Source organism: Camelus bactrianus, chromosome 4, assembly GCF_048773025.1.
Source record: "Camelus bactrianus isolate YW-2024 breed Bactrian camel chromosome 4, ASM4877302v1, whole genome shotgun sequence".
Taxonomy (NCBI): Eukaryota; Metazoa; Chordata; class Mammalia; order Artiodactyla; family Camelidae; genus Camelus; species Camelus bactrianus.
Genome location: NC_133542.1, coordinates 65316093 through 65338224, shown reverse-complemented (window position 1 = coordinate 65338224; position 22132 = coordinate 65316093). Strand labels below are relative to the sequence as shown.

Genomic DNA, 22132 nt, shown 5'->3' with positions numbered 1-22132 from the left:
CCCAGGACCTGGTGCATGTGAGGCATGCATTCTACCACTGAGCTATACCCTCCCCCTGGCTCTGCTCTTAACATACCAGGCACTGTGCAAGGCATTGACACAGATAAAATGAGCACAGGCCCCGCCCTCAATAGCAGACACCATGTATCTGGTAGGAAAGGCCGGAAAATGTATCTCAGACTGTCGTAAGGGCTCTGTATGAGTGTGGATGGGAGAGAGAAGCCAGCTGCTCTAGGGCAGTCCCAGAGGGTGGACTTTGTGAGCCAGGTTCCTGACGGGTGAGTAGGAGTTGGCCAGTGAAGGAAGGGAAAGGGATTCCAGGCAGGAGGGACGGCACATACAGAGGCAGATGCATGGGGCTGAGGGAGGCAAGGTCGGGAAGGCATGTTTTGGGCATTTCTCTCTCTCCATCCCGCCATCCTCACCCAACCCTCACTCTGGCTTCTGGTGTCCCTGGCTGAATGGGCTTCCCCACCGCAGGTGGTGGAGTTGCAGCAGACCCTGGCCCAGAAGGACCAGGCTCTGGGCAAGCTGGAGCAGAGCCTCCGCCTCATGGAGGAGGCCTCCTTTGACGGCACCTTCCTGTGGAAGATCACCAATGTCACCAGGCGGTGCCACGAGTCAGCCTGCGGCAGGACCGTCAGCCTCTTCTCCCCAGGTAACACCCCTGCCGCCAAGGGTGCACAGAGACCAGCTGGGGGAGGCAGGCCCCGCGGGGCCCAGGAAACAAGCAGGGAGCATGGCCAGCCCTGACCGCTGTGCTGCATCCATTCAGGCCTCCTGCCAGGTGGGAGTCAGTGGAGAGGGGTAGGCCCCTCCCAGCTCAGCCACGTGGAGCAGAGGCTGTTTGCACCAGGCAGGCCTCCCACCTCCCCTGAGCATCGGTCATATTCTGCAACTAGGAATAAAACTGTTATCTAGTTTGTGTGGACATCGGTGGTGAAAGACAGCGCTCTGTGAAGTGGAGTTTGTGCAGGTGAGAGGGCAGCAGAGAATGGTTTTCACAAGTGAATACCGTGGAGCCCACCCTCAGAGAGCCAGCAGTCTGAAAAAAGGCAAGCGGGGAGCTAGGTAAAACATGCATTGGTGTGCGATCGTGGGTAGCATGTGAGTAAGGAGTGTGTCAGTTGGGGCAGTTCTTACTCAGTTCTGGGGCACCCGGGCCTGGCGCAATGTCTTGTATAAAGTAGGCAGTTACTCTGTTGATGTTTCTCTTAACTAGCTGGTGCTGTTTATGTAACAGTATCTGTATTTGCGCTCAGACCTGTGTGCTTTTCCCCTCGCCTCACTGCCTCACTTGTGTGCGTCTAAGTAAATGACTGGGTCGTTCAGGAGGATTTCTAAGGATGACAGTTTTAACCACCGCTCACATCTGCCCCAGCCTCAAACCATTCCTCTCCACCCGCCCCTCTGACACACCCAAGGCCAACAGCACTGGGGTTAAGAGGGCTATCGGAATTTGCCCCACACTGCAGAGCAGACCTGAGTCCCAAAGCCAGGCCCCTTTCCTCGGGAACAGAGGCTCCTACCCGTAAGCTTTTTGGCCTGGCTTCTTTCCAAAGAGAGAAGAAGCAAGCAGTGTCTCTGGCTTCCTGTTCTACCAGAGTGTGAGGGGCAGAGATGAGTCAGACTGCCAGCCTGTCTCTCCTTTGCTCCTTCCTGCCTGCGCCCCACACCCTGTCCCCACTCAGCCCCTCCCAGAGGGGCCCTCATGGTGACAGTCACTGGAACCCACACTCAGCTGCCAGGGAAGGAGTCCACAGGCCCCTGTGCTTAATCACTAGGGGATGAATCACCCCAGGGTCTTTTGCCAAAGGTGGCCAGCAGAAGTGGGAGCCGCCCCACTCACCCCCAGCCTCCAGAAGACCCCAACCGCTCAGTCTAGTGCAGCAGAAAGGAGTCAGTGTTGGGAGGTAGAGGGCCTGGCCCCTAACTCTGGCTCTGCTCCCAGCACACTGTGAGACTGTGGCCAGCCACTTCCCCTCATTGGGCTTGGGTACTGACTGTAAAATGCAGGTTGGTTAAATCAAAAGTGTGATCCCAGGGCCAGCGGCACCACCATGCCCTGGTAAAAATGCAAATTCTCAGTCCTCACCCCAGCACTAGTGAGTCCGAAGCTCCAGGCGTGGGGCCGGGCAATCTGTGATTCTGATGGCCAGTGACAGCCACTGGGCTAGGTGACCTCCAAGATTTGATGCTCTACGATGGAAAAGAATACTGGGCTCCAACCCCAGATTTCTTAGTTTTGAGCCACTGACCTTGAGCGTGCCTGCCAGTCCCCGTTTCCTCATCTGCAAAGTCCCGTACTCCCCAGCTGAGTCAGTGCCGACTCTGGCTTCTGCATTTCAGCTTTCTACACGGCCAAGTACGGCTACAAGTTGTGTCTGCGGCTCTACCTGAATGGGGATGGGACGGGGAAGAGGACCCACCTGTCGCTCTTCATCGTGATCATGAGAGGCGAGTACGATGCTCTGCTGCCATGGCCTTTCCGGAACAAGGTATGGGCCTGCGGAATGCTGTGGGTGGGGGCTGGAAACTTGGGTCCTGGTCCTGGTTTAGCCATGAACTTGCCTGTGTGACCTGGGCCAGTCCCTCGCCCTCTATGTTATGTTTCCCCTTTTATAAAATAAGACCCTGAGTTCACACCTAGTGGCCAAGTCTCCCTCCTGCATTGTGAGTCCAGGGGCTAAAATGCCCACACCAGCGCCCCTGGAAGGCATGTAAAGATGAAATTCACTTGGTGAGGTGAATAAGGAAAGCTTCCTGGAGGAGGTGCTGTGGGGCTCGCCTGAACTGGCAGCATTCTCAGAAAAAGAAAAGGAGACAAGTACTACTGTATACCTATTAGAATGGCCAAAATCCAAAACACTGACAACACCAAATGCTGGTGAGGATGTGGAGCAACGGGAACTCTCAGTCATTGCTGGTGGGAACATAAAATGGTACAGCCTCTTTGGAAGACCGTTTGGCGGTTTCTTACAAAACTGAACATACTCTCATCTTGCCGTGTGACTCAGAAATCACATTCCTTGATATCTCCCCGATGAGTTGAAAACTTAGGTCCCCATTAAACCCTGCACACAGATATTTATAGCAACTTTATTCTTAATTGTTAACACTTGGAAGCAGTCAAGATGCTCTCCGGTAAGTGAATGGGTAAATAAACCGTGGTACATCTAAACAACAGGATATTATTCTGCATTAAAAAGAAATAAGCCACCAAGCATGAAAAGACATGGAGGAACTTGAAACACATAAGACTGAGTGAAAGAAGCCAATCTGAAAAAGCGACATACTGTGTGATTCCAATGATATGACATTTTGGAAAAGGCAGAACTGAGGAAACAATCAAAAGATCAGGGGTTGCGAGGGGTTGATGGAAGGGAGGAAGAATGAGTACGTGGAGTGCAGAGGATTTTGAGGGCAGTGTAAATACTCTGAATAATATTATAATGGTGGATTCATGTCCTTACACATTTGTCCCAACCCATAGAACATACACCAGCAATGAGCCTTAATGTAAACTGTGGACTTTGGGTGATAATGTTGTGTCAATGTAGGTTCATGGATTGTAGCAAATGCACTGCTCTAGTGCGGGACGTTGACGGTGGCGGGGCAGAGTAGGAGCAGGGGATATGTGGGAAATCTCTATATTTTCCATGCTGTACACCTAAAAAAAAAAGTCTATTAAAAATGTTTTGAAGGGTAGGGTGGGTGGCTAGGCATTCCCTGAAGGCGAACAGCAGCAGCAAAGGGGTCGGGGAGGGGACGGGTGGGTCAGGGGTCCAGACCTCAGCTGGGAAAGCAGGTGGGGCCGGGGCAGGAGTGCCAATGTGGTCTGGTTATGCGTCAATAGTCAGTGGTTCCCATACATGAGGGTTTAAAAATACCAAAATACCAGCGACTGGGTTTCACTACCGTACATGGTGAGGCCTGAGCATTAGGATTTTTTGAACCTGCCCAGGGAATTCTCAAGTGCAGCCAAGTTTGAGAACCACTGCAGTGGGCCATGGGAAGCCACTTCACGTCCCAGTGGGCGTTTCAGTGCCAGGGAGGAGGGTATGTGTCACTTTGAGATCATCGGCTTCTCGAAGGCACACAGAGCCCCCGTGCAGACCTGACGCTTGATTTGTGTCTCAGAGTGTTGACTGCCCTCTCCTTCGTAGAAGGCCTCTGCCTCGCCCCGGGGGTCCCAGCTGTGGTCAGACATCTCAGAGCGGGAGGGGCAGTGTGGGTTATGGAGCCCAGCCTCCTAGTCCGTGCTTAGTCCCACCTCCCGCCCCCCAACAGCCGACCACATTGACAGTGGCATCCGAATCCCCCACTTCCTGTTGGATAGAACACCTGATCCAGAATCATGGGACCACCCGAAGCCTGCTCACAATACCTGGCGCTTCCATTTCCAGACTCACTATATGTCCCGTGCGGTCCTTCCATGTTTCTTTGACTCCTGATCAGAGTGAGCTCAGGGCCAGAGGGGCTGCATGGGTGGCAGACACAGACCTGGGCCCTGACGTCCCACCGGCCTTCGCCCCCAGGTCACCTTCATGCTGCTGGACCAGAACAACCGTGAGCACGCCATCGATGCCTTCCGGCCCGACCTGAGCTCAGCCTCCTTCCAGCGGCCCCAGAGCGAAACCAACGTGGCGAGTGGCTGCCCGCTCTTCTTCCCCCTTAACAAGCTGCAGTCGCCCAAGCACGCCTACGTGAAGGACGACACCATGTTCCTCAAGTGCATCGTGGAGACAAATGCTTAGGGCGGGCAGGGCTGGGCCAGCTGCATCTGGGTCCCCAAGAAGCACCAGCTCAGACGGGGGTCTGGCAAGAATACTGAGGTCCTGCCCTTGGCACCCAAGATCCCAGGGCACAATGATGGGCTGGGGTGGCATGATCTGAGCGGGGCGGACAGACTGACTGTGGCTGGCCATCTGCTTTGGGTGGCAGGGCCTTGAGCTGGGCCCACAGAGGCAGAGGGTCCAGAAGGAGGCGGTGCAGGATTGTCCCTCCTGCATTGACCATGCAACACTGGAGCTCCCACCCAATGCTGGTCCTGAATGTTGAGGTGGCATCTGGCCAAGATGCGGAGGGCGTGGGGACCAGCGTGGGCATGGATGGTGAACTGGAGGTGTAAGGCCTCAGCAAAGAAGCTCTTGGGATGAGAAGGCCTCTGCGGGCCACCCTGGAGAACATGCTTGCTGTCTTCCTGCTTGAGGTCAGAACCGGGACCAGGGGGTGGAAGGGACAGGGTGCCAATGTGAATTCCTCTGTCTTGCCCTGGACTGAGTTCCCCACCACTGGAGGTGATCAAGCAAAGCCAGAGTGCTACCCTGGGCGGGGTGGGGGGAGTGGGCATCACATTGAGGGGTGGATTTGAAGACCTTCAAGGTCCCTTCCAGCCTAGAAAATCTCTACCTCCAGGCCTCCTGGGCCAGATGCGGCCCAGGGGTGCAGCAGTACTGGAAACATTCAGGAGCCTCATGACCTCCGGGGTCCCGACTCACCATCAGTACCACCAGGTGGGCTGAGCTGGCCGGCACAGCACCTGCTACCCCAGGCCTGGCTGCTCTGTTTCCCCACAGTGCACGGCCACACACAGGCCCCGCGTACTTCGCTTCCCCTAGCCGAACTCGCCTCCACCTCCTCCAGGTGAAACCGGGGCACTGAGCTCCCAGGAGCAGCCAGGAGTGTGGAGAAGGAGGGGCACAAACTCCACGCTCCCCACCTGGTGGCCCCACCCTTGGCTGTTTCCAGAATCCCATGTCACCTGATTAACCAAGCGACGGTTCCAGGGTCTCTGAGCCATCAGCAGAGGTTGTCCTCTTAGAAATGTATAAAACCAAGGAAAGAATTTATTCACTCTCTTTTGCAGTTTTCATGAAGGGTCTGGTGGTGGGAGTTGGTGGTAATTTGTGAGCTCTGGGTGGTGCTGCCAGTTTTGCCGGCAGCATCCAAGGCTGGCGTGCTGGGGGGAGCATCCCTCTCAGCCGCAGTCTTCTGTCTGTATTGGTGGGGGGTGCCCTGGCCGCCTCCCTCTCTGGGTTCTGTGACCTCACAGGAGATGCTGCCCGAGAGAGGCTGCAGAGGGAAAGGTGGGGGCACCGCTGCCCATCTGCCTGGCCTGGCTGTGGCCCACGCTTGTCTTCTCACTCTGGAGGCCCTTCCCGCCACAACCGATTCCTGCAAGGACCCTCACCTGACTTCCCAGAGCCCCTGAGACTGCACGTCGCCGCTCAGAGCCCCAGGGCAAGCCTCCGCTCCCCTCCTCACCAGCCTTCCTGCCGCTTGCTCTCCCTTTACTAAACTGAGGTTGCCGTCGCTTCACTCCTCACACCCTCAGGGTTCTCATCTGTGAAATGGGCCAGCAGCCCTCTTGAGCCCAGTGTGTGTGAGGATGACCCTCACGTGAGAGGTGAGGGAACGGCAAGGCCCAGTGGGCTCAATAGATCAATCAGAAAACCCAAGCCACCCTTAGTCCAGACCTGGTACCCTGGCATGCCTCAGCCTCTTCTGAAAAACCCAGGGAAACATCCTCCCGGGCCCTGCCCGGCTCACGGGGTTTTCATGAGGCCCAGATACAAGACTGCAGCTCCAGTGCTTTGTACTGTAATCACATCTCTCCGGGCGTGATCGGCCTCAAATGTGTCAGGGCTGCTGACAGCCTGTCATGGAGGCTGATCTGCTTCCTTGATGTGTATAGATAACAAGGGGAGGTCTGGCCTAGCAAGTTATGGGAACATCTGTCCCAAAGCTGGTGTCCTGGCAAAAGACATCGTCCCTCCTCGCTGAGCTCAGAAGGGGCTTGTGGGACAAGCACTACTAGGGACAACTATCACTCTGTCCCTTTCATTGCTCGTATCTGATGGGAAGAGACACACACTCTTCCAACAGTATGAGCCGCAGCCGTTCTTTCAGCAAAACTTTATTGAGACCTACTGAGCTGGACCCTAGTGGGTAGGGAAAGGTAAGACGTGTGCCCCACCCCAAGAAACTCTTAGTTCAGTGGATGAAACAGATACATAAGTAGATCATTGAAACTGATACAGAAGAGAAGCTCAGCGAAAGTACAGGAACCCAGATTCATTGAGTGAAGCAAAGAGGGCTTCCTGGAAGAGGTGACATGTAAACTCAGCCTTCAAATATTTTGAGATGCAGAGGATTGGGGTGCAGGGGAGAGTAAAGACCCAGAGATAGGGAAGCAGTCTTAGATTCAGGTAGGGGCTGTGAGGCGGAGGAGAAGGCAGAAAGGTAGGATGGGCTGGAGCACAGAAGACATCAAAGGCAGTTTCAACTGCCTGACAGTGGCAGCCCTGGGCGGGGGATTCCCAGATTACCTGCCTGTGACCCTTTGGGCTATTAACAGCAGGATGAGATAATGATTTGAAACATTTACTAATTTATCTTACAACGAAGCCCTTTGTTAAGTGCACCGAACACCTGACGTCTCACCTCTTAACATGTGATTCAAGGGGAGGGGAAGGCAAGATGCAGGCAAAGCCACTGTTTCACTGGATCCTCAACTCCCTACCCAACCCCATGAGGCCAGAGAGGCCAGGTGCCCTGCCTAAGGTCAGGAGGGAACAAGGGAGGCAGCTGGAATTAGAAGCCAGGTCTCTTGTTCCTTTTGTGTCTTCAGCCAAGATAAGGTCCCATCTTCATGGGAGGCCTTGGGAGACAGTAGGTCCCTCTGCTCCCAGCCAGAGGGCCAGCCCCGTGGGAACGACGGATGTCACCCCGACAGTGCCCGGAGGGGAATGTTTGCTCTCACCCGATGACACACAGGCCACCTTGTTGGTGTCCTCAGGTGATGGTTGGACCACCCTGAGCAGTAAAGACAACTACTATTTATGCCTTTAATTGCTCATTTCTGATTGTAAGAGACACAGAATCGTGGTGGGAAAACTGGGTAGTATAATCATCTGGGCTGGTGACATTTCTTCCTTTTTCGGGTCCTTTCCTCAACCCCTACCCATCTCAAGTCATTTTCCTCTTTAGAAAATTCGGAGTTTATGGAGCTGGAGAGGTTATCCTCAATTACTGAGGAGGGCCCAGTGTCATCACAAGGGTCCCCCTAAGAGGCAGCCAAGAGGGTCAGAGTCAGAGGAGGCAAAGTGACGACAAAAGCTGAACGGGGGAAGGTGCGACAACAGAAGCAGATGTTGGGACATGCACTCTGAGGATGGAGGAAGGGATGGACGATAGATGGCTGGACTGCGGGCAGCCTCTGGAAGATGGAGAGGAAGAGGAATGAATTCTCCCCTAGAATCTCCAGAAGGCACACAGCCCTGCCAGCACCTTGATTTTAGCCCCATGAGACTCATCTCAGACTTCCTAACCTCCAGAACTGTAAGATAACAAATTTGTGCTGTTTTAAGGCACTCAGTGCTGATGCGTTACATCAGTGGTCAGAAATGAATACTGCCCTCATCAGGTGGCCACACTCCAAATTGAGATGAGGTGTAAGTCTAAAACAAGCACCATAAAAAAAATAAAAATAAAAATAAATTAAACAAGCACCATATTTCAAAGACTTAGTACAACAAAGAGTTTATTTCCTTGATATTTTTATATCAATGTCATGTTGAAGTGATCAACATATCAGATGAAATAAAATGTAGGAAAATTAATTTACCTGTTTCTTTTTTTAACGTCTGTATTAAAAAAAATTGACAGTTACACATGCAGCTCTCATCACATGTCCACCGGACAGCCCTGGAGGACTCCTCATTGCCTTGGAGAAGGTGCCAGCCCCACCCCTCTGTTGCCTCTGGGGATGGGGCCTTGCGCTGGAGAAGGGAATCAGCCCACCCGCCCACCCCCACCCCCACCCCCCACACAAATACACTCTGCAGGTGGGGAGCCTTGGTGATGGGTGAGCGTCTGGCCCCTCCCCCCAACTCCCATCTGCCTGGGCTGAGCCTTGCCTCTGGGCCAGCCAACGTCCCTGCGAGACGTGACTTTTATTTTTAGCAGCTGTACTCACTGCCTCCGCATAGCTGGCTCTAAGACCTGGGTGTGGGCCAGCCCCAGGCCTGCCCTCTCCCTGCCAACGGGGGTCTCAGGAGAAACCCACTCCCTGGCACCGGGGGCCTCTCAGGGCGTGTAAGCCATCCTCGAGGCATCCTTGCAAGTAAGTACTATCAGAATCTGCATGTTCTCTGTGCCAAGGCTGAGGCTCAGAGGTCTCTCCAAGCTAGGAGCAGGCAGAGCAGAGTCTGAGCTTCCTCCCCAAGGCCTGACCTGCCCAGGGGCTCTGGGCAACAGCCAGGTCTCCGATGGCCTTTCTCTGGAGCATTATTCTGCCTTGGAAAGTATTCTTTTTTTGTAGGGGAGGGTAAATAGTTTTTATTTATAATGGAGGTACTGGGGATTGAACCCAGGACCTCGTACATGCTAAGCATGCGCTCTACCACTGAGCTACACCCTCCCCGCCTCAGAAAGTATTCTAAGCAAGAGAAGAGGAGAGAGTGGAATTGGAAGGAGGTGGGTAGGTGGATGAAGCTTCGCTTCAGGGTGTGCAAGGGACATTTCCCAATGCAGTCGGTCTGAATTCTGAAAGGATGCGCGCACGTGGAAAAGCAACACAACATGAAAACCAGGACTGCCTTGTGCTTAGAACTCAGGTGCCTGCCTGTCTCCTGGAGCGCTGTGTCTTGGTCTCCCCTTGGCCTCCGTCTCGTCCACTGCGCAATCGGCATAAGAGGGCTTAGAGCACTAAATGAGGGCATGAACAGGAGTGCCGAGCACAGGGCCAGGTGCTGGGGGTCCTCCAAAAATACTGGCTGTTGTTATTTGCCAGGAGCTTACTGTGTCCTCTCATCAAAACACCCAACAACTCATGAGCTGTTATCACCACTTAACAGATGAAGAAACTGAGGCTCAGGGAGATGAGGTCACCCTTCAAGGTCACACAGCTAGTGGGGGCAGAGCTAGGTAGCTTTAGGTAACAGCTTTAGTAAGATACAATTAAGCTGTAACTCACCATGCAATTCAACCATTAAAAGTACACAATTTAATGGCATTTATGTACGTATTTTTCTCTTTCTTCGGCGGAATCCTGAGACAGTCTATGGTCTAGAAGATTTGTTTTTAATTTAAAGTAATGTTCTATTTTCTAAATATAAAAATTTTTAATGGACAAAATACATAATTATTTAAAATAATATAAAGGTAGGGTGCATTTTATGATGAGTAAATTATACTTCAATAAAGCCACTAAAATAATCATATAAAAGGGATAGCTGCCCATTCAAAGGGAGGGGGGAATACAGAAAAGCATCTCATGACTCAGAGATAACTACTAGTAACATGGTGGTAAATTTCCTGTCAGATACAGATACATAGACATACATATCAGATACACACACATAAAATCTCCAAAATCGGGATAATTTGTGTATATCATTCTTTATCGTTCATTTTCCATTTCATATGATTATGAACTTTTTTCTATACCATTAGAAATGTATGAAAGATTATTGTCATGGCAGTGTTGTATTCCATTGTGTGGAGGAGACAGGTGATTTGGCTGTCCACAAACTGTCAGATAATTTAGCTTTTTCCACCGCGATAATCTTGACAAGCCTTTGGTGGTGCCTCTGATCACAGCCGGAGGAGATACGCTTAGAGGTCCTGTGCCTGGACTGAAGACATGAAAACTTTTAAAACTCTTGATACATACTGAAAATTGTTTTCCAGAAATGATGTACCCATTTAAACTTTTTTCATTTGTCTTTTTGTTTTTTAGATTCCACATAAAAGTGGTATCATATGGTATTTTTTTTCTCTCTCTTTCTGGCTTACTTCATTAGAATGAGACAATCTCCAGGTCCATCCATGTTGCTGTAAATGGCATTATTTTATTCTTTCTTGTGGCTGAGTAGTATTCCATCGTGTAAATATACCACCATTTCTTTATCCAGTCATCTGCCGATGGACATCTAGGTTGCTTCCATGTCTTGGCTATTGTAAATAGTGCTGCTATGAACACTGGGGTGCAGGTGTCTTTTTGAATTAGAGTTCCTTCCCAATGTGTGCCCAGGAGTGGGATTGCTGGATCATATGGTAAGTCTATTTTCAGTTTTTTGAGGACTCTCCAAACTGTTTTCCATAATGGCTGCACCAAACTACATTCCCGCTAACAGTGTAGGAGGGTTCCCTTTTCTCCACACCCTCTCCAGCATTTATCGTTTGTGAACTTTTTAAAGATGGCCATTCTGACTGGTGTGAGGTGATACCTCATTGTAGTTTTGATTTGTATTTTTCTGATAATCAGTGGTATTGAGCATTTTTTCAGATGCCTGTTGGCCATTTATTTGTATGTCTTCATTGGAGAAATGTTTGTTTAGGTCTTCTGCCCATTTTTTGATGTAGTTGTTTGGTTTTTTGTTATTAAGTTGTATGAGCTGTTTATATATTCTGGAAATTAAGCCCTTGTCAGTCGCATGATTTGCAAATATTTAGATTTTTTTTTTCAAACAGATCCTCTTTAAATCAGCACAATTTTGTCCCCTTTTCAACAGCAATAACACTCTGGAGCCACAAGGATCATTTAATGGATAAACATTAACAAGTTATTTATCATCTGTGAACTTCAATTCCCTTACAAATAAAAAATGGAAATAGTGCCAATATATAAAATAACTATCTGCCTTGTTGAGGTGCTACAAGTATTCAATAAAATAAGATATTTAATATGAAGTCCAATTTCAGAGTCTCCAAGAAGTGGTAGTGTCTTTCTCCCACTGCCTCCTTGCTTCACATCTTACTGCAATGGCTACAACTTTCAGATCAATGTTGAATAAGAGTATTGGGTTTTATTCTTCATTGGGTTCCTAATTTTAATGGGAGGGCTTCTAGGGTTTTATCCAAAGAGCCTGTTAATCAAACCATCGTGCCACTATAGCTGTGACATAAACACAATGTGAAACTCACAGAGTTTCTAATGCCTTGTTTTCTTAAGCGGTTAGTTCCTTACTTTATGAGTTTTAGGAACTCTGGGACCCGAATGAGGAAAAAGCTGAGGAGGTCAGGGCAGATCAGAGCTTTAGCGGGGCTTCCCTCCCTCTGGAGCTTGGACAGTAAGACTTGGATCTGGAAAACTTTAACCTTCTTTCAGATTTTGATCAGCTCCTTGCTGACTGTGTGACCTTGGGCAAGTCACATCACTGGCTCTGAGCCCAGCTGCCCTCATGGGCAAAGCTGGGTGACAGTCCCTGACCAGTGGGGTGACGAGGGTCAGCTGGGATGACGCATGTAAGTGAGGTCCTGACATACAGGGGATTCCCAGGAATGTTAGCTGAAGCTGAGTGGTCTGGGGGATTGTGTGCTGGGTTTGTTTAAGAGAAAGAATCCTTAAAACCTTCTACCAATAAGTTGTTTATGAGGTGTTCACTCATCAAACCCTCCTGACATCTCTGTTCCTGGCGCTAGGCTAGTCTCGGTAATCTGTGGTCAACATCCTAGTCCAGGGCGGTGGGGGAGACAGACAGTAAATGAGCACAAATAAATGTGCCTTCCCGCAGGGAGCAGCTGACGGCCAAAGTCTGTCCCCTGGCCCTGGGTTCCCCCGAGTCGGCCAGGCCCCCCAGCACCCGCAGCCACGTGGAATGCATTGAGCAGCTCTTGCATTCCAAACACGCAGTTCTGCTCTCCCAGGCGCCTTTTCCTGGACCGTGCCAGGCTCTCTGCAGGCAGCCAGGGCCTCAGTGCCTGATAAGAGGGCCTCCCACAGCTGCCTTCCAACCAAGCACAGCCAAGGCCAGCTAGGGAAAGGGGTGGTGGAGGCGGGAGGGTGTCGTGGGGTAGGCGGCCCGCTGGCGCTCAGTAGCTTCTCCCTCACAGCCCCACCAGGGTCTTGGAAAGTGGCCTGAGAGAAGGGGCCAAGTGTTCCCCTGGGGCCCTGGTGCGTTGTTATAGAAAAGTAGTAGAAACATTTAAAATACAAATCCTAAGGTGGGCATTCAGGCCCCCACCAACCTTTCTAATCAGGTTTCCCTTAACTTTATCTTACTTCTCATCCTTGAGAGAGTCAGGGGTCTTGGGGGCCGTGATGGGTTCCGGGCCCCTCACAGAACAGCGGCAGCTCCAAGTCGACCCCCTGTGGTGGGTTTGATGAATGACTGGGTGAGGGGTGGCGGAGTGCCACCCACACTAACCTCATCTCCCTGAAGGATGCCCTCTGCCGTAAGCATCAGCCTGTTCACAGAGGAGGCACGGAGGCTCGGAGCTGGAATCCAGGCTTCGCCCTTCCCTGCACTCCAGAGGTCTGCAAACTGGCCACACACCCAAATCAGCCTGAGGGCTTGTTAAAACAGAGGGCTGGGTCGACCTTCACGCTTTCGGACAGAGTAGAGCTGGGGTGGGGCTGGAGAATTTCCCAGTTGATGCTGATACCCTTGGTCCAGGGCCACACTGTGGGAACCTCTCCCTCCACAACGGTGCCCCCTCTGAATTAATTTTCAGTGAGAATTAATTAGGGAGACCTTGCATTCACCATCGGCCACTTTCCATGGTACGGATGTATGATGAACTGCCTTCCTAATACTGATATTAGAGCATTCCGATCCTGACTGTCCCGCCCTCGGGGGAATGCCCCACACACCACCGACTCTACGTTCAGTCCTCTGGGTGCATCTCCTGGACACTGCAGGATACAGACTTCCTAAAGTAGGAGTGCATCCATCAAACAGTGAGGGCGAGTGATTGTTGATGTTAAATTTGCTTCCTTCAGTGATCACCGGGAAAAGGGACAGTCAGAGCTAAAGATGGAGCTGGAAGGCTTGGAGAAAACTGACAGAGGCATCCACAAAAGGGATGTACAGGACTAGGACTGGAGAGGTGAGTGATGGGGGAGGCAGGACAGGGTCTGAGCGTGCTGGGGAGAGTGATGGGCAGCTGCAGCCTTGGACAGGAAGCTACCTGCCATCACCGCTGAAACCAGGGGTCCCCAGGGCACGGTAAGCAGAGAGCTGAGGAAACTGGGAGCTTCTCGGAATGCATTTCCACTTTATTCCACCGGTAGGTACATGTGGCTTCTTTTTCAGAGTCTAGCCAGCTTGAGCAGAGCAAGAGTACCCTTGTCCATGATGCCCGCCTATTAATTAAGTTATTAAATAATGACATCAGTATCCAAGGATTTTTTTATTATTAATAATCACAGCTGCTATTTATTAAGTGTCTATTATGTACCAGACACTTTGCATACAAAACCCCATTCAGTCCTCCCCACAGAGCCCATAAAGTGGGTGCTGAGATTATCCCCGTTTTTCAGATGAGGACACTGAGGCTGGGAGAGTTTAAATAACTTGGCCAAGGACCTAGTCGCTAGGAAATGACAGGGCTACTGTCTGGCCATCTCTAAACGGTCGCTTTCCACTCTGTCATCTTGCCCCTCATTTCCTGAACACCTGCTCCGTGCGTGGCCCTGGGTGGGACCATAGATGAATCATTCAAGTAGTCATTGATTCAACAAGCTTGCTTTCTTTTTTTTTTTTTCTTGTTGAACACTTACTATTTCATATGGGCTTCTTTATGTATAGCATGCCTTATTCCAGAAAGCACTTAACAGAACTTCTTGACTTGATATACAAGAGAATAAAATGTTGAAGGTGTGGTCAATTGATGGGTGACAAATGGAAAACGGAAGCTATAAAGGCCGGAGGAACCCAGGCATGACACAGGCGGACAGAGGGCAGATCTTGAGGCCCTATGTGTTATAGGAGACAGGCCCCAAATTGTCCTCTGAGCTTTCTAACCCTGATCCTACGAGGTTCGGTGTCCATAAGATACCAATGAATCTCTGGGGGAGGTGAACGAAACACTCTCCTGAGCCCTGAGACCAGAGAGGCCTTTTCCTAGTGAGTTGGCGTGAGGAGCAGGGAGCAATGTCCCCAAACAGCGAACCGACTGCACGTACAGCACATGTCTCAGGGGCTGTTTCCTGTGCCCCACTCCGTGCTGGCCCAAGTCCCAACGCAGCTCAGAGAGAACACAGGGCAGGGTGAGCGCACCCCCCACCCCTAGTTAATCCACAGCGTTTATAGGAAACATTTAGAGCAAACTGGCAGGCCCCTGGCTACGTGCAGTCCTCAGGTAAGCTCTGTTTGGCCTGAGATGTGTACTTAAATTGTTTGGATTCGTTGTCAACTTTAAACAGGAGATTTCACTTAAAAAGCCAGCTTTTGGCAGTCTGTTAAAAAAAAAAAAAAAAACCTGCATATGAGATTTGACTACAGGAGGCCCACGTTCCCTAAGGACACAGACTGACCAGAGCTGAGTAGTTTTCCGATGATCCCTCCACGGCTCCCTGAAGGCCCTTTTTGTTTCCAGCTTCCCTACCTGGCTTTGCACGTCACCGTCACCGTCACCGGGAGCTGGCAGCCCGTTATAGGGCATTTAGAATTGTGTCACGTTAGTGTGGGTCGGTAGCAACCAGCAACTGGTTTACAGTTCCTGGGCCCCAGGTCGGGCTCCTTGGATGTGGGGTGGGGTTCAGGCAGGTGGCTTTCTAACAAGCTATTGTGGTGCAGGGGGTGAGGGTCTCTCCTGAGGGGCCCGGGGGGCTGGGTGGGACCTGTGGGTGATCGTATAGCTGCTCAGCATCCAGATAAACAAATGGATAGTGTTCCTTTCAACACCACTTTTGGCAAGTCCAGTGGGGCTGTGAGTTCAAGATCATATTCCCTGGCAGGTGCCCAGAGGGCAGCTCCTCTGAGTTGCTGGCAGGGGGGTGGGGAGCTTGGGGGGGTGGGGGGGTGGTCCTGAGTCAGATGCTATCAATCACAGCGGTGCTCACCCCTGGCTGTAGGTCAGAACTGCCTGGAGAACTTTTCCCACCCGTCCTCCCCCACCCCAGGCCCAGGCCACCTCCCAGACCAGTTAGGTCCGAGTCTCTGAGGAGAACACAGGCACTGGCATTTTAAGGCTTCCCAGGTTAGCCCAGTGATCTGCCAGGTGTGAGGAACAGGGCTTAAAAAGGAGCTCGCTCCCTGAGCCAGGCTGGTGTCAGCTGTAGAGATCCCGAGATGAGGGAGGCTCTCAGGAGGGAGGAGAGGAGAGGATGCAGGCAGGCCAGTAAGTGGACAGTCAGAGTAAGTGTGATGAGTCCCCAGGGGATCCAAGCGGGGCACCTAAGCCAGCGAGGGGGCTCAAACTCTCCACACCCCCTTCCTCCGGAGGAGAGGCCTGGGCCGAGTTTGGGGAATAAATACCATCCAACCACGTTAAGAAGAAGGAAAATCCCGGCCAAAGCCGGGGTACAGTCCAAGGCTCTGAAGCCCGAATGGAGAGGGGGAGGGAAGGGAGCGGAAGGTTGTCTGGCACAGCTGGATCAAGGGGAGGGAGAGGGAGTAGGAGAAGAGGCCACAGACATGGGAAGGGGCCAAATCACAAAAGGCCTTGCATGCCAAGCTAAGGGGATCGAACTTGACCCTGAAACTCAGAGGAACTTCTGGAGGTACTTTTAAGTCCAGGAGTCATAGGGATGAACAAACACATCATGGGCTGGGGTCATCAAGGAGGGCTTCCTGGAGGAGGTCAGGCTTGAACTGAGGGAGGGAGAGATGTGGGCATTTTAATCAGCTTGCTTTAAAACCCTTCCCTCCCCCATGCCCTTCAAAACCGTTTGAATCACAAGCTGCCTGTGTTTAAAGACGTGTTTGTTATTTGAAAGCTGTGGTTTCTCTTCAGCAGATTCTGGGCCCCATCCTCTGACGAGGAGCCAGGAAGGAATGAAGAACGCACCCTCTTGCCCAGAGAGCTAATTATTGAAAGGCCGTGGGCCTCGCCAGGGTTTACGGCGTCACTGTTCACTATCATGCAACAGCTCCTCTTTTCTCACTGGTCAAAGTTTTCAGTACATTTTTATGGGCTGCCCCAAAGCCAGCTGGAAGCTTTTTTTCCATAAACTCTCCCTGAGACAAGTAGCCAGGTTTCACATATTAAAATGAAAACGTCAAAAGGGTTGTTTGAAAAAAAAAAAAAAAGGACACCAGCTCATGTGTGAGGCCTCAGCTCACAAAACCTACGTTGGAGTCCAACGGAATCTGCCTGGTTTTTATCACAAAGCTGATGGTTACGTTAGAGCGATGATAGTCATCATTGATCACTTGCTTATTTGTTCACTCACCACTTCCTGGGCATTTACCGGGTACCAGGTTTGAGCTGGGCACCAACATGACAAGGTGCCTCTGGCACGACTGCCCCACCCCTACTGGCTTCGCGGGCTCAGAATACTTGAGGGTTTACAAAGTGTTTGCACGTGCAATTTATTGTGAGCAGTGTGTGCTGTTATTATAGCCATTTTTCAGAGGAGGAAATCGAGACTCCTAGAGGTTAACTAATTTGCCCAGAGTCACATAGTAATAAGGGGTAGCAGCTGACCTTGGGTCATCCACGTTCAGATCCAATGTTCTGACTACCTTGCTCCTTTTTTAAGCAACACCACTTGTTACTGACTTAAGTTAGACAATAGCTCCGAGATGTTTAGCTGCCACTTACAACCTGTCCAGTATCCACCCTCACCTTAGAACCCTGGTTTCTCTCCTGAGGGAATTCTCCCATTGTGAGGAAGGGGAAAAACTGGCACCCATCTCCCATGGCCACCATCACTAGGTAAGCCTAGTGAAGCCAAATTCTTCCCTAGCATTTCCTCCCATCTGGACAGTGGGCAGACCCATATAAAATATAACCTCCGCTAATCAGATACTCATTCCTGGGACTGACTCTTGAGTGAGTGGTGAGAGGACCCTTGGAGGTCAAAATGACTCTCAGTAGAGGATCCTGGATCAGACTGTGCCTGCAGCATTCCCTTGGCTGGGCTTCCTGCAGCTCCATGGCTCTGCCCTTTGTCCAAGACTGTTCACGAGGCTCTTATCAGCTCTGTGAGCCCTCACTATCTTCCAGTAGGTCCCTCCTTGCTTAAGATGGCCAGGGATAATCCTGGTTTCTTGTAACCGAGAATTCAGGCAGATAGATACAAGGTCTCCATTGTATTTACAAAACTAGCAAGAAATAACCACCTCCCATTGGCTGTGGGCATTGACCAAGGAGATTCGTCCCAGGAAAACCATTTTTGAATGCTGTGAAAATGTGGGCACAGGCTCTCTTGTCAAGGCCTGAGAAATATCACAGCAAATACACCCGGTTGTCCAGGCTGCTGCCTGCTGCCGTCAAAAGCCAGGCATACTCTCCTGTTCCTTGTCTCACCCCCGGGTTCGACCCCTCAGCCCTTCAAGCTGCCACTGAGTATGCTCTTCTGTGATTCCATTCCCATCTGGGTCCTTCTGGCCTTTTAAGGGTCATGAGTGTAGAGACAGATTGGAGTAAAGCCCACAGGTGTGGACTGCTGAAGGAGGGAAGGGCTGGGGTATCCGGACAGAGGGTCAGGAATAAGGGGTCTGCTGAGGTGCTATGACCGCTTCTCCCACGCCCCCCACCCCAGCCACCACTCATACCCTGGGCCTGTCAAAGGCTCACAGGTGGGATCCAGACCCCATTGCGGCTTCCGGCTCACAGGCTCCTTCCCAGGGCATCTCCCACACAAGCTGGGCTCCCTCCATGCGGCTCTGGCCCAGATGTTTCCTGTCTACTGCAGGAGGTGTGTGGGATCGTGAACCGTAATCTTGGAAGGGGCGGCTGTAAGATGCAGCCCAAAGTGGTCCCAGCTAAACCTCTTGGAGCTATTGCCCCGGTTTAGGCCCAGAGATTCGGGCCCAGAACAGACCACAGAGAGAGACCAGGCTTGAGACTTCCTTCTCTTTAAATAGCCATAGACTTACAGCCTCTTCAAGCTGAATTGTCCCCAGACATTCTCCCACCCAGGCAGGGACTCCCTCAGAAATTCATGAGAATGTCACATATCACAGAACACTAAACCAGAAGGGTTTTAAAATAAATTTTGGCAGTAGGAAAACTCAAGAGGACTGCTGGAGATCTGACAAAAGCAGCATGATGTAAATCTTTTGGTAGGGAGGCGGGATTGCAGCTCATTTGCCGATTTACCACTTGACCTTGAATAAGTCTCTCCTGAATGACCTTGAGCAAGTCTCACCTGCTCTCCAGATACCCGTTTCTCCATGTGAACATGAGGAGTTGGGCAATGTGACTTGGAAGATCCTCTCCAGTTGTTGTGACAACCTGACCCTGAGTCTTGTGTCTGGCACCTTCTAGCTGTGTGACCTCGGGTACCTCACTTAGCATCCTTAACCTGAGTTTCGTCATCTACAAAATGCCTTGTACATCTTGTAGAGTTGCTGTGGGGATGGAATGGGAGATGTGAAAATACCCTGTATAAACTCCAAAGAGTTATTCATATACGAAGTGTTATTGTAAGATGAAATAGCACTGCATGAAGCATCTCAGGCGTCTCAACTGCACGAGAACCTACAGGGCCAAACAGCAATATTTATATGGGTGGAAGAAGGCATGGCGGTCAAAGGCTCTGGACCCAGACTTTCTGGGTTCACGGCTCAGCTCTGCCACGTTTTCCCATTTCCTCACGTGTGGAACCCAGGGCAGTGCCTGGCATGGGCTGTGCTCTCCAGCAACACTGATGGTGATCGCGATTGTCCGCCTATCACGAAGCAAGGGAGGCAGAGTGGGGCAGTGGGAGGACCACTGGCTTTTGAATACACCAGACTTGACTGGGTTTAAACCTCATTTCTGCCATTACTAGCCGAATCACACAAACGATCGTATTATATCCACTCTGATTATTTTTTGCTCTCCTCTGATTATTTCTTGAGCTGTTTATAGCTTGTCTCCTTCCTGAAATGCCCAACTGGGGACCAGTTCTTGTCTGTTTCCTCTCTCTCAGCCACCCCAAGCTGATAGATGCATGGATTGCTTGATTCCAGAAAAGATGCCTCTTAAATACTGGAATTCACTAATAAAATGGCTCCTTTGTATTTTAATGTGGGGATAATTTGAAAGACACCTTGACTCTTTCCCAGAAGTATCTGCTAGACAATGGCACAGATTAACAAAAGACCCAGTGCTCTTGCTTTGGGCTAGAATTCTATTTGTCTATTGATTTGCTTATCTATTTATCTAATTCTATCTTTTATAGTCACATTATTTGTATCATGCCAATCAAAAGCTCTGATTGAATATAATACGTGGATCTAATTCAGAAAAAAGAGAAGACAAAATAACTATCAGATAATAAACGCGATGCTTGTTGGGTCAAATCATATAAGATCATCTGTGGAGCAAGACTGAGAACTACTTACTTGTTCTAAATGTTGTGCTTCGGCCAGTGAGTAAATCTGAAGCCCAGACTGGAGAAGTGACTTATTCAAGGTTACCCAGTGAAGGAGAAACAAAGCTTAGATTAAGTTCAGAGAATCAAATAATTTTGTAGTCAGAGGCACGGTAGAGATCACCAACCAGTATTTGCCCAGAGCCGACCGCTCCTGGTCCTGATCGCATCTCTCAACGTACAATCACAATGACCTGTTGATGCGTCTGTCCGCCAGCCCCATCTCCAGATCTGGGCTTCTTGATGCCAAAGGCTGGGACTTTTATTTTTATAGTACATCTCCCTCTGCTTCCACCCCTATTCCCAGGGATGCTGGCCCACAGTGTATTCCCCTAAACGGCTGCTGAATGTTGCAAGTGTGAATAAAGCTTTACTTGATTTTTAACAGATGTGGAGCCCAGTTCAGAGAAGAGACCCATCCCTGGTTCCACAGGGAGCTTGGAGGAGGACCAACAGGATCTCCTGCGTCCCAGGGAAGGTGCTCCGGGGCTCACAGAGAGGACAGACACTTGACTTCTCTTGTTTCCCCACAGAAGCCACAGGTAAATGTGTTTATGGCTTGGCAGCTAACTAAGGCCACAGGCACTTCAACAGGTCACAGTCTGACCCTGTCAACTGTTCTTTTTTTTTTTTTTTTTTTCTGTTTTTAAATGGGGTTAACAATCATCCTTTTTACTATAATTTGAAGGCTCTCAGCACCTCCACGCTGAGGCCGTTATAAACTACCCCCCCCCAAATTCAGGCAACAAAACACAGGCCCGCCCATCTGGTCAGCTACTTTCAAGGATGAGAGCACCTTTATCTGAATTATTTCCAAAACTTTTATTACAAGCGTAATTATTCAACTTTGTGAAAAGGCTTTTGTTCTTTATAGAGCACTTTCATATATGCTAACTGGTCTAGTAGGCAAACAGATATTTCCAAAACAGTGAAGTCCTCTAGACTGAAGATAGTGCTGCGTGTCTAAAACAGGTGAACTTACTGTATATGAATTATATATACCTCAATAAAGCTGACTTTAAAGACAATGAAAATCACAAGTGACTTTTTATTTTCTTCCTTGTGCTTTTCTGTATTTTCCGAGGTGTCCAAAATTGAAAGAAAAAATAGAGGGCAGAGGGAGGAGGGATTCATGCAAGCTGGGAGACTCTCTCCTGACATTCTTTGGCCCTTGCTGGTCTCCGCTGAGGCACAGCTGAGAGAAAGGGGGCTCTTCCCTACTGTGAGTGACCTTGGGGAAGTCAGTCCACTTCTCCAAGCCTCTGTTCTCTCCCCTGGGGATGGGCCTGACACTTGCCATGCCTGTTTCACCGAGTCATGGCAAGTCACAGGTCACAGACACGGTAGGATGCTGGGCCATGACGGCCCTGCACACGTGACAGGTTAGCTATGATCAAACTTCCTTTGCTGCAATCTCCCTGCCTCCCTGCCTCATCTTTAAAATTACCAAATATTTCAAACATACAGAGCACAGAGAACAAGCTGTAGACTTGAGAAGGGGAAGGAGCAGTGAGAACAGCTATGGACGAGCTCCCCAGCTTTGTCAAACTTTGACACCTTGCGACCTATGCTTCAGGTATCCTTTTCCTAAGAAATAATACATTATAGATATAATTAAATCTTCTGTGTACCACTTTCTGATCTCATCCCTTCCCTCCCTTCCCAGAGGTAACTACTCTTCTAAATGTGGTGCCTTTGATTTCCTAGACATGTTTTAATACTTTCACTATCTGACTGTATCCCTGAAAATACATATGTTGCCCTACTTCTAAATTTAAAAAAAACCAAACTTTTTATATCACACTATTCTACCACTTGATTTTTTTCCTAGACTGTGTCTATGTTGAGGCTTAGTTTATTTTCGCTCCCAGTATA

At 50.2% G+C, this 22132-nt stretch overlaps 2 protein-coding genes across 3 annotated transcripts in view; both read left to right on the top strand.

Moving 5' to 3' along the window:
- The window catches only part of TRAF1 (TNF receptor associated factor 1), a 28544-nt gene extending 16847 nt beyond the window's left edge, over positions 1 to 11697 (top strand). Inside the window, exons 7-9 of one of the 2 annotated variants that reach the window (XM_074362125.1) lie at positions 481 to 658; positions 2350 to 2498; positions 11520 to 11697. In XM_074362125.1, the coding sequence (XP_074218226.1) occupies positions 481 to 658; positions 2350 to 2498; positions 11520 to 11525 (333 nt within the window). In that variant the 3' untranslated portion in view covers positions 11526 to 11697. Of the gene's footprint in view, positions 1 to 480; positions 659 to 2349; positions 2499 to 4538; positions 8625 to 11519 lie in introns of those variants that run through there. The other variant, XM_074362124.1, reaches the window with a different exon arrangement.
- Positions 8864 to 22132, top strand: part of PHF19 (PHD finger protein 19) — a 35511-nt gene continuing 22242 nt past the window's right edge. Inside the window, exons 1-2 of the mRNA XM_074362121.1 lie at positions 8864 to 9127; positions 20646 to 20799. The gene's annotated coding sequence lies outside the window, so the exon portion shown is untranslated. The remainder of the gene's footprint in view (positions 9128 to 20645; positions 20800 to 22132) is intronic.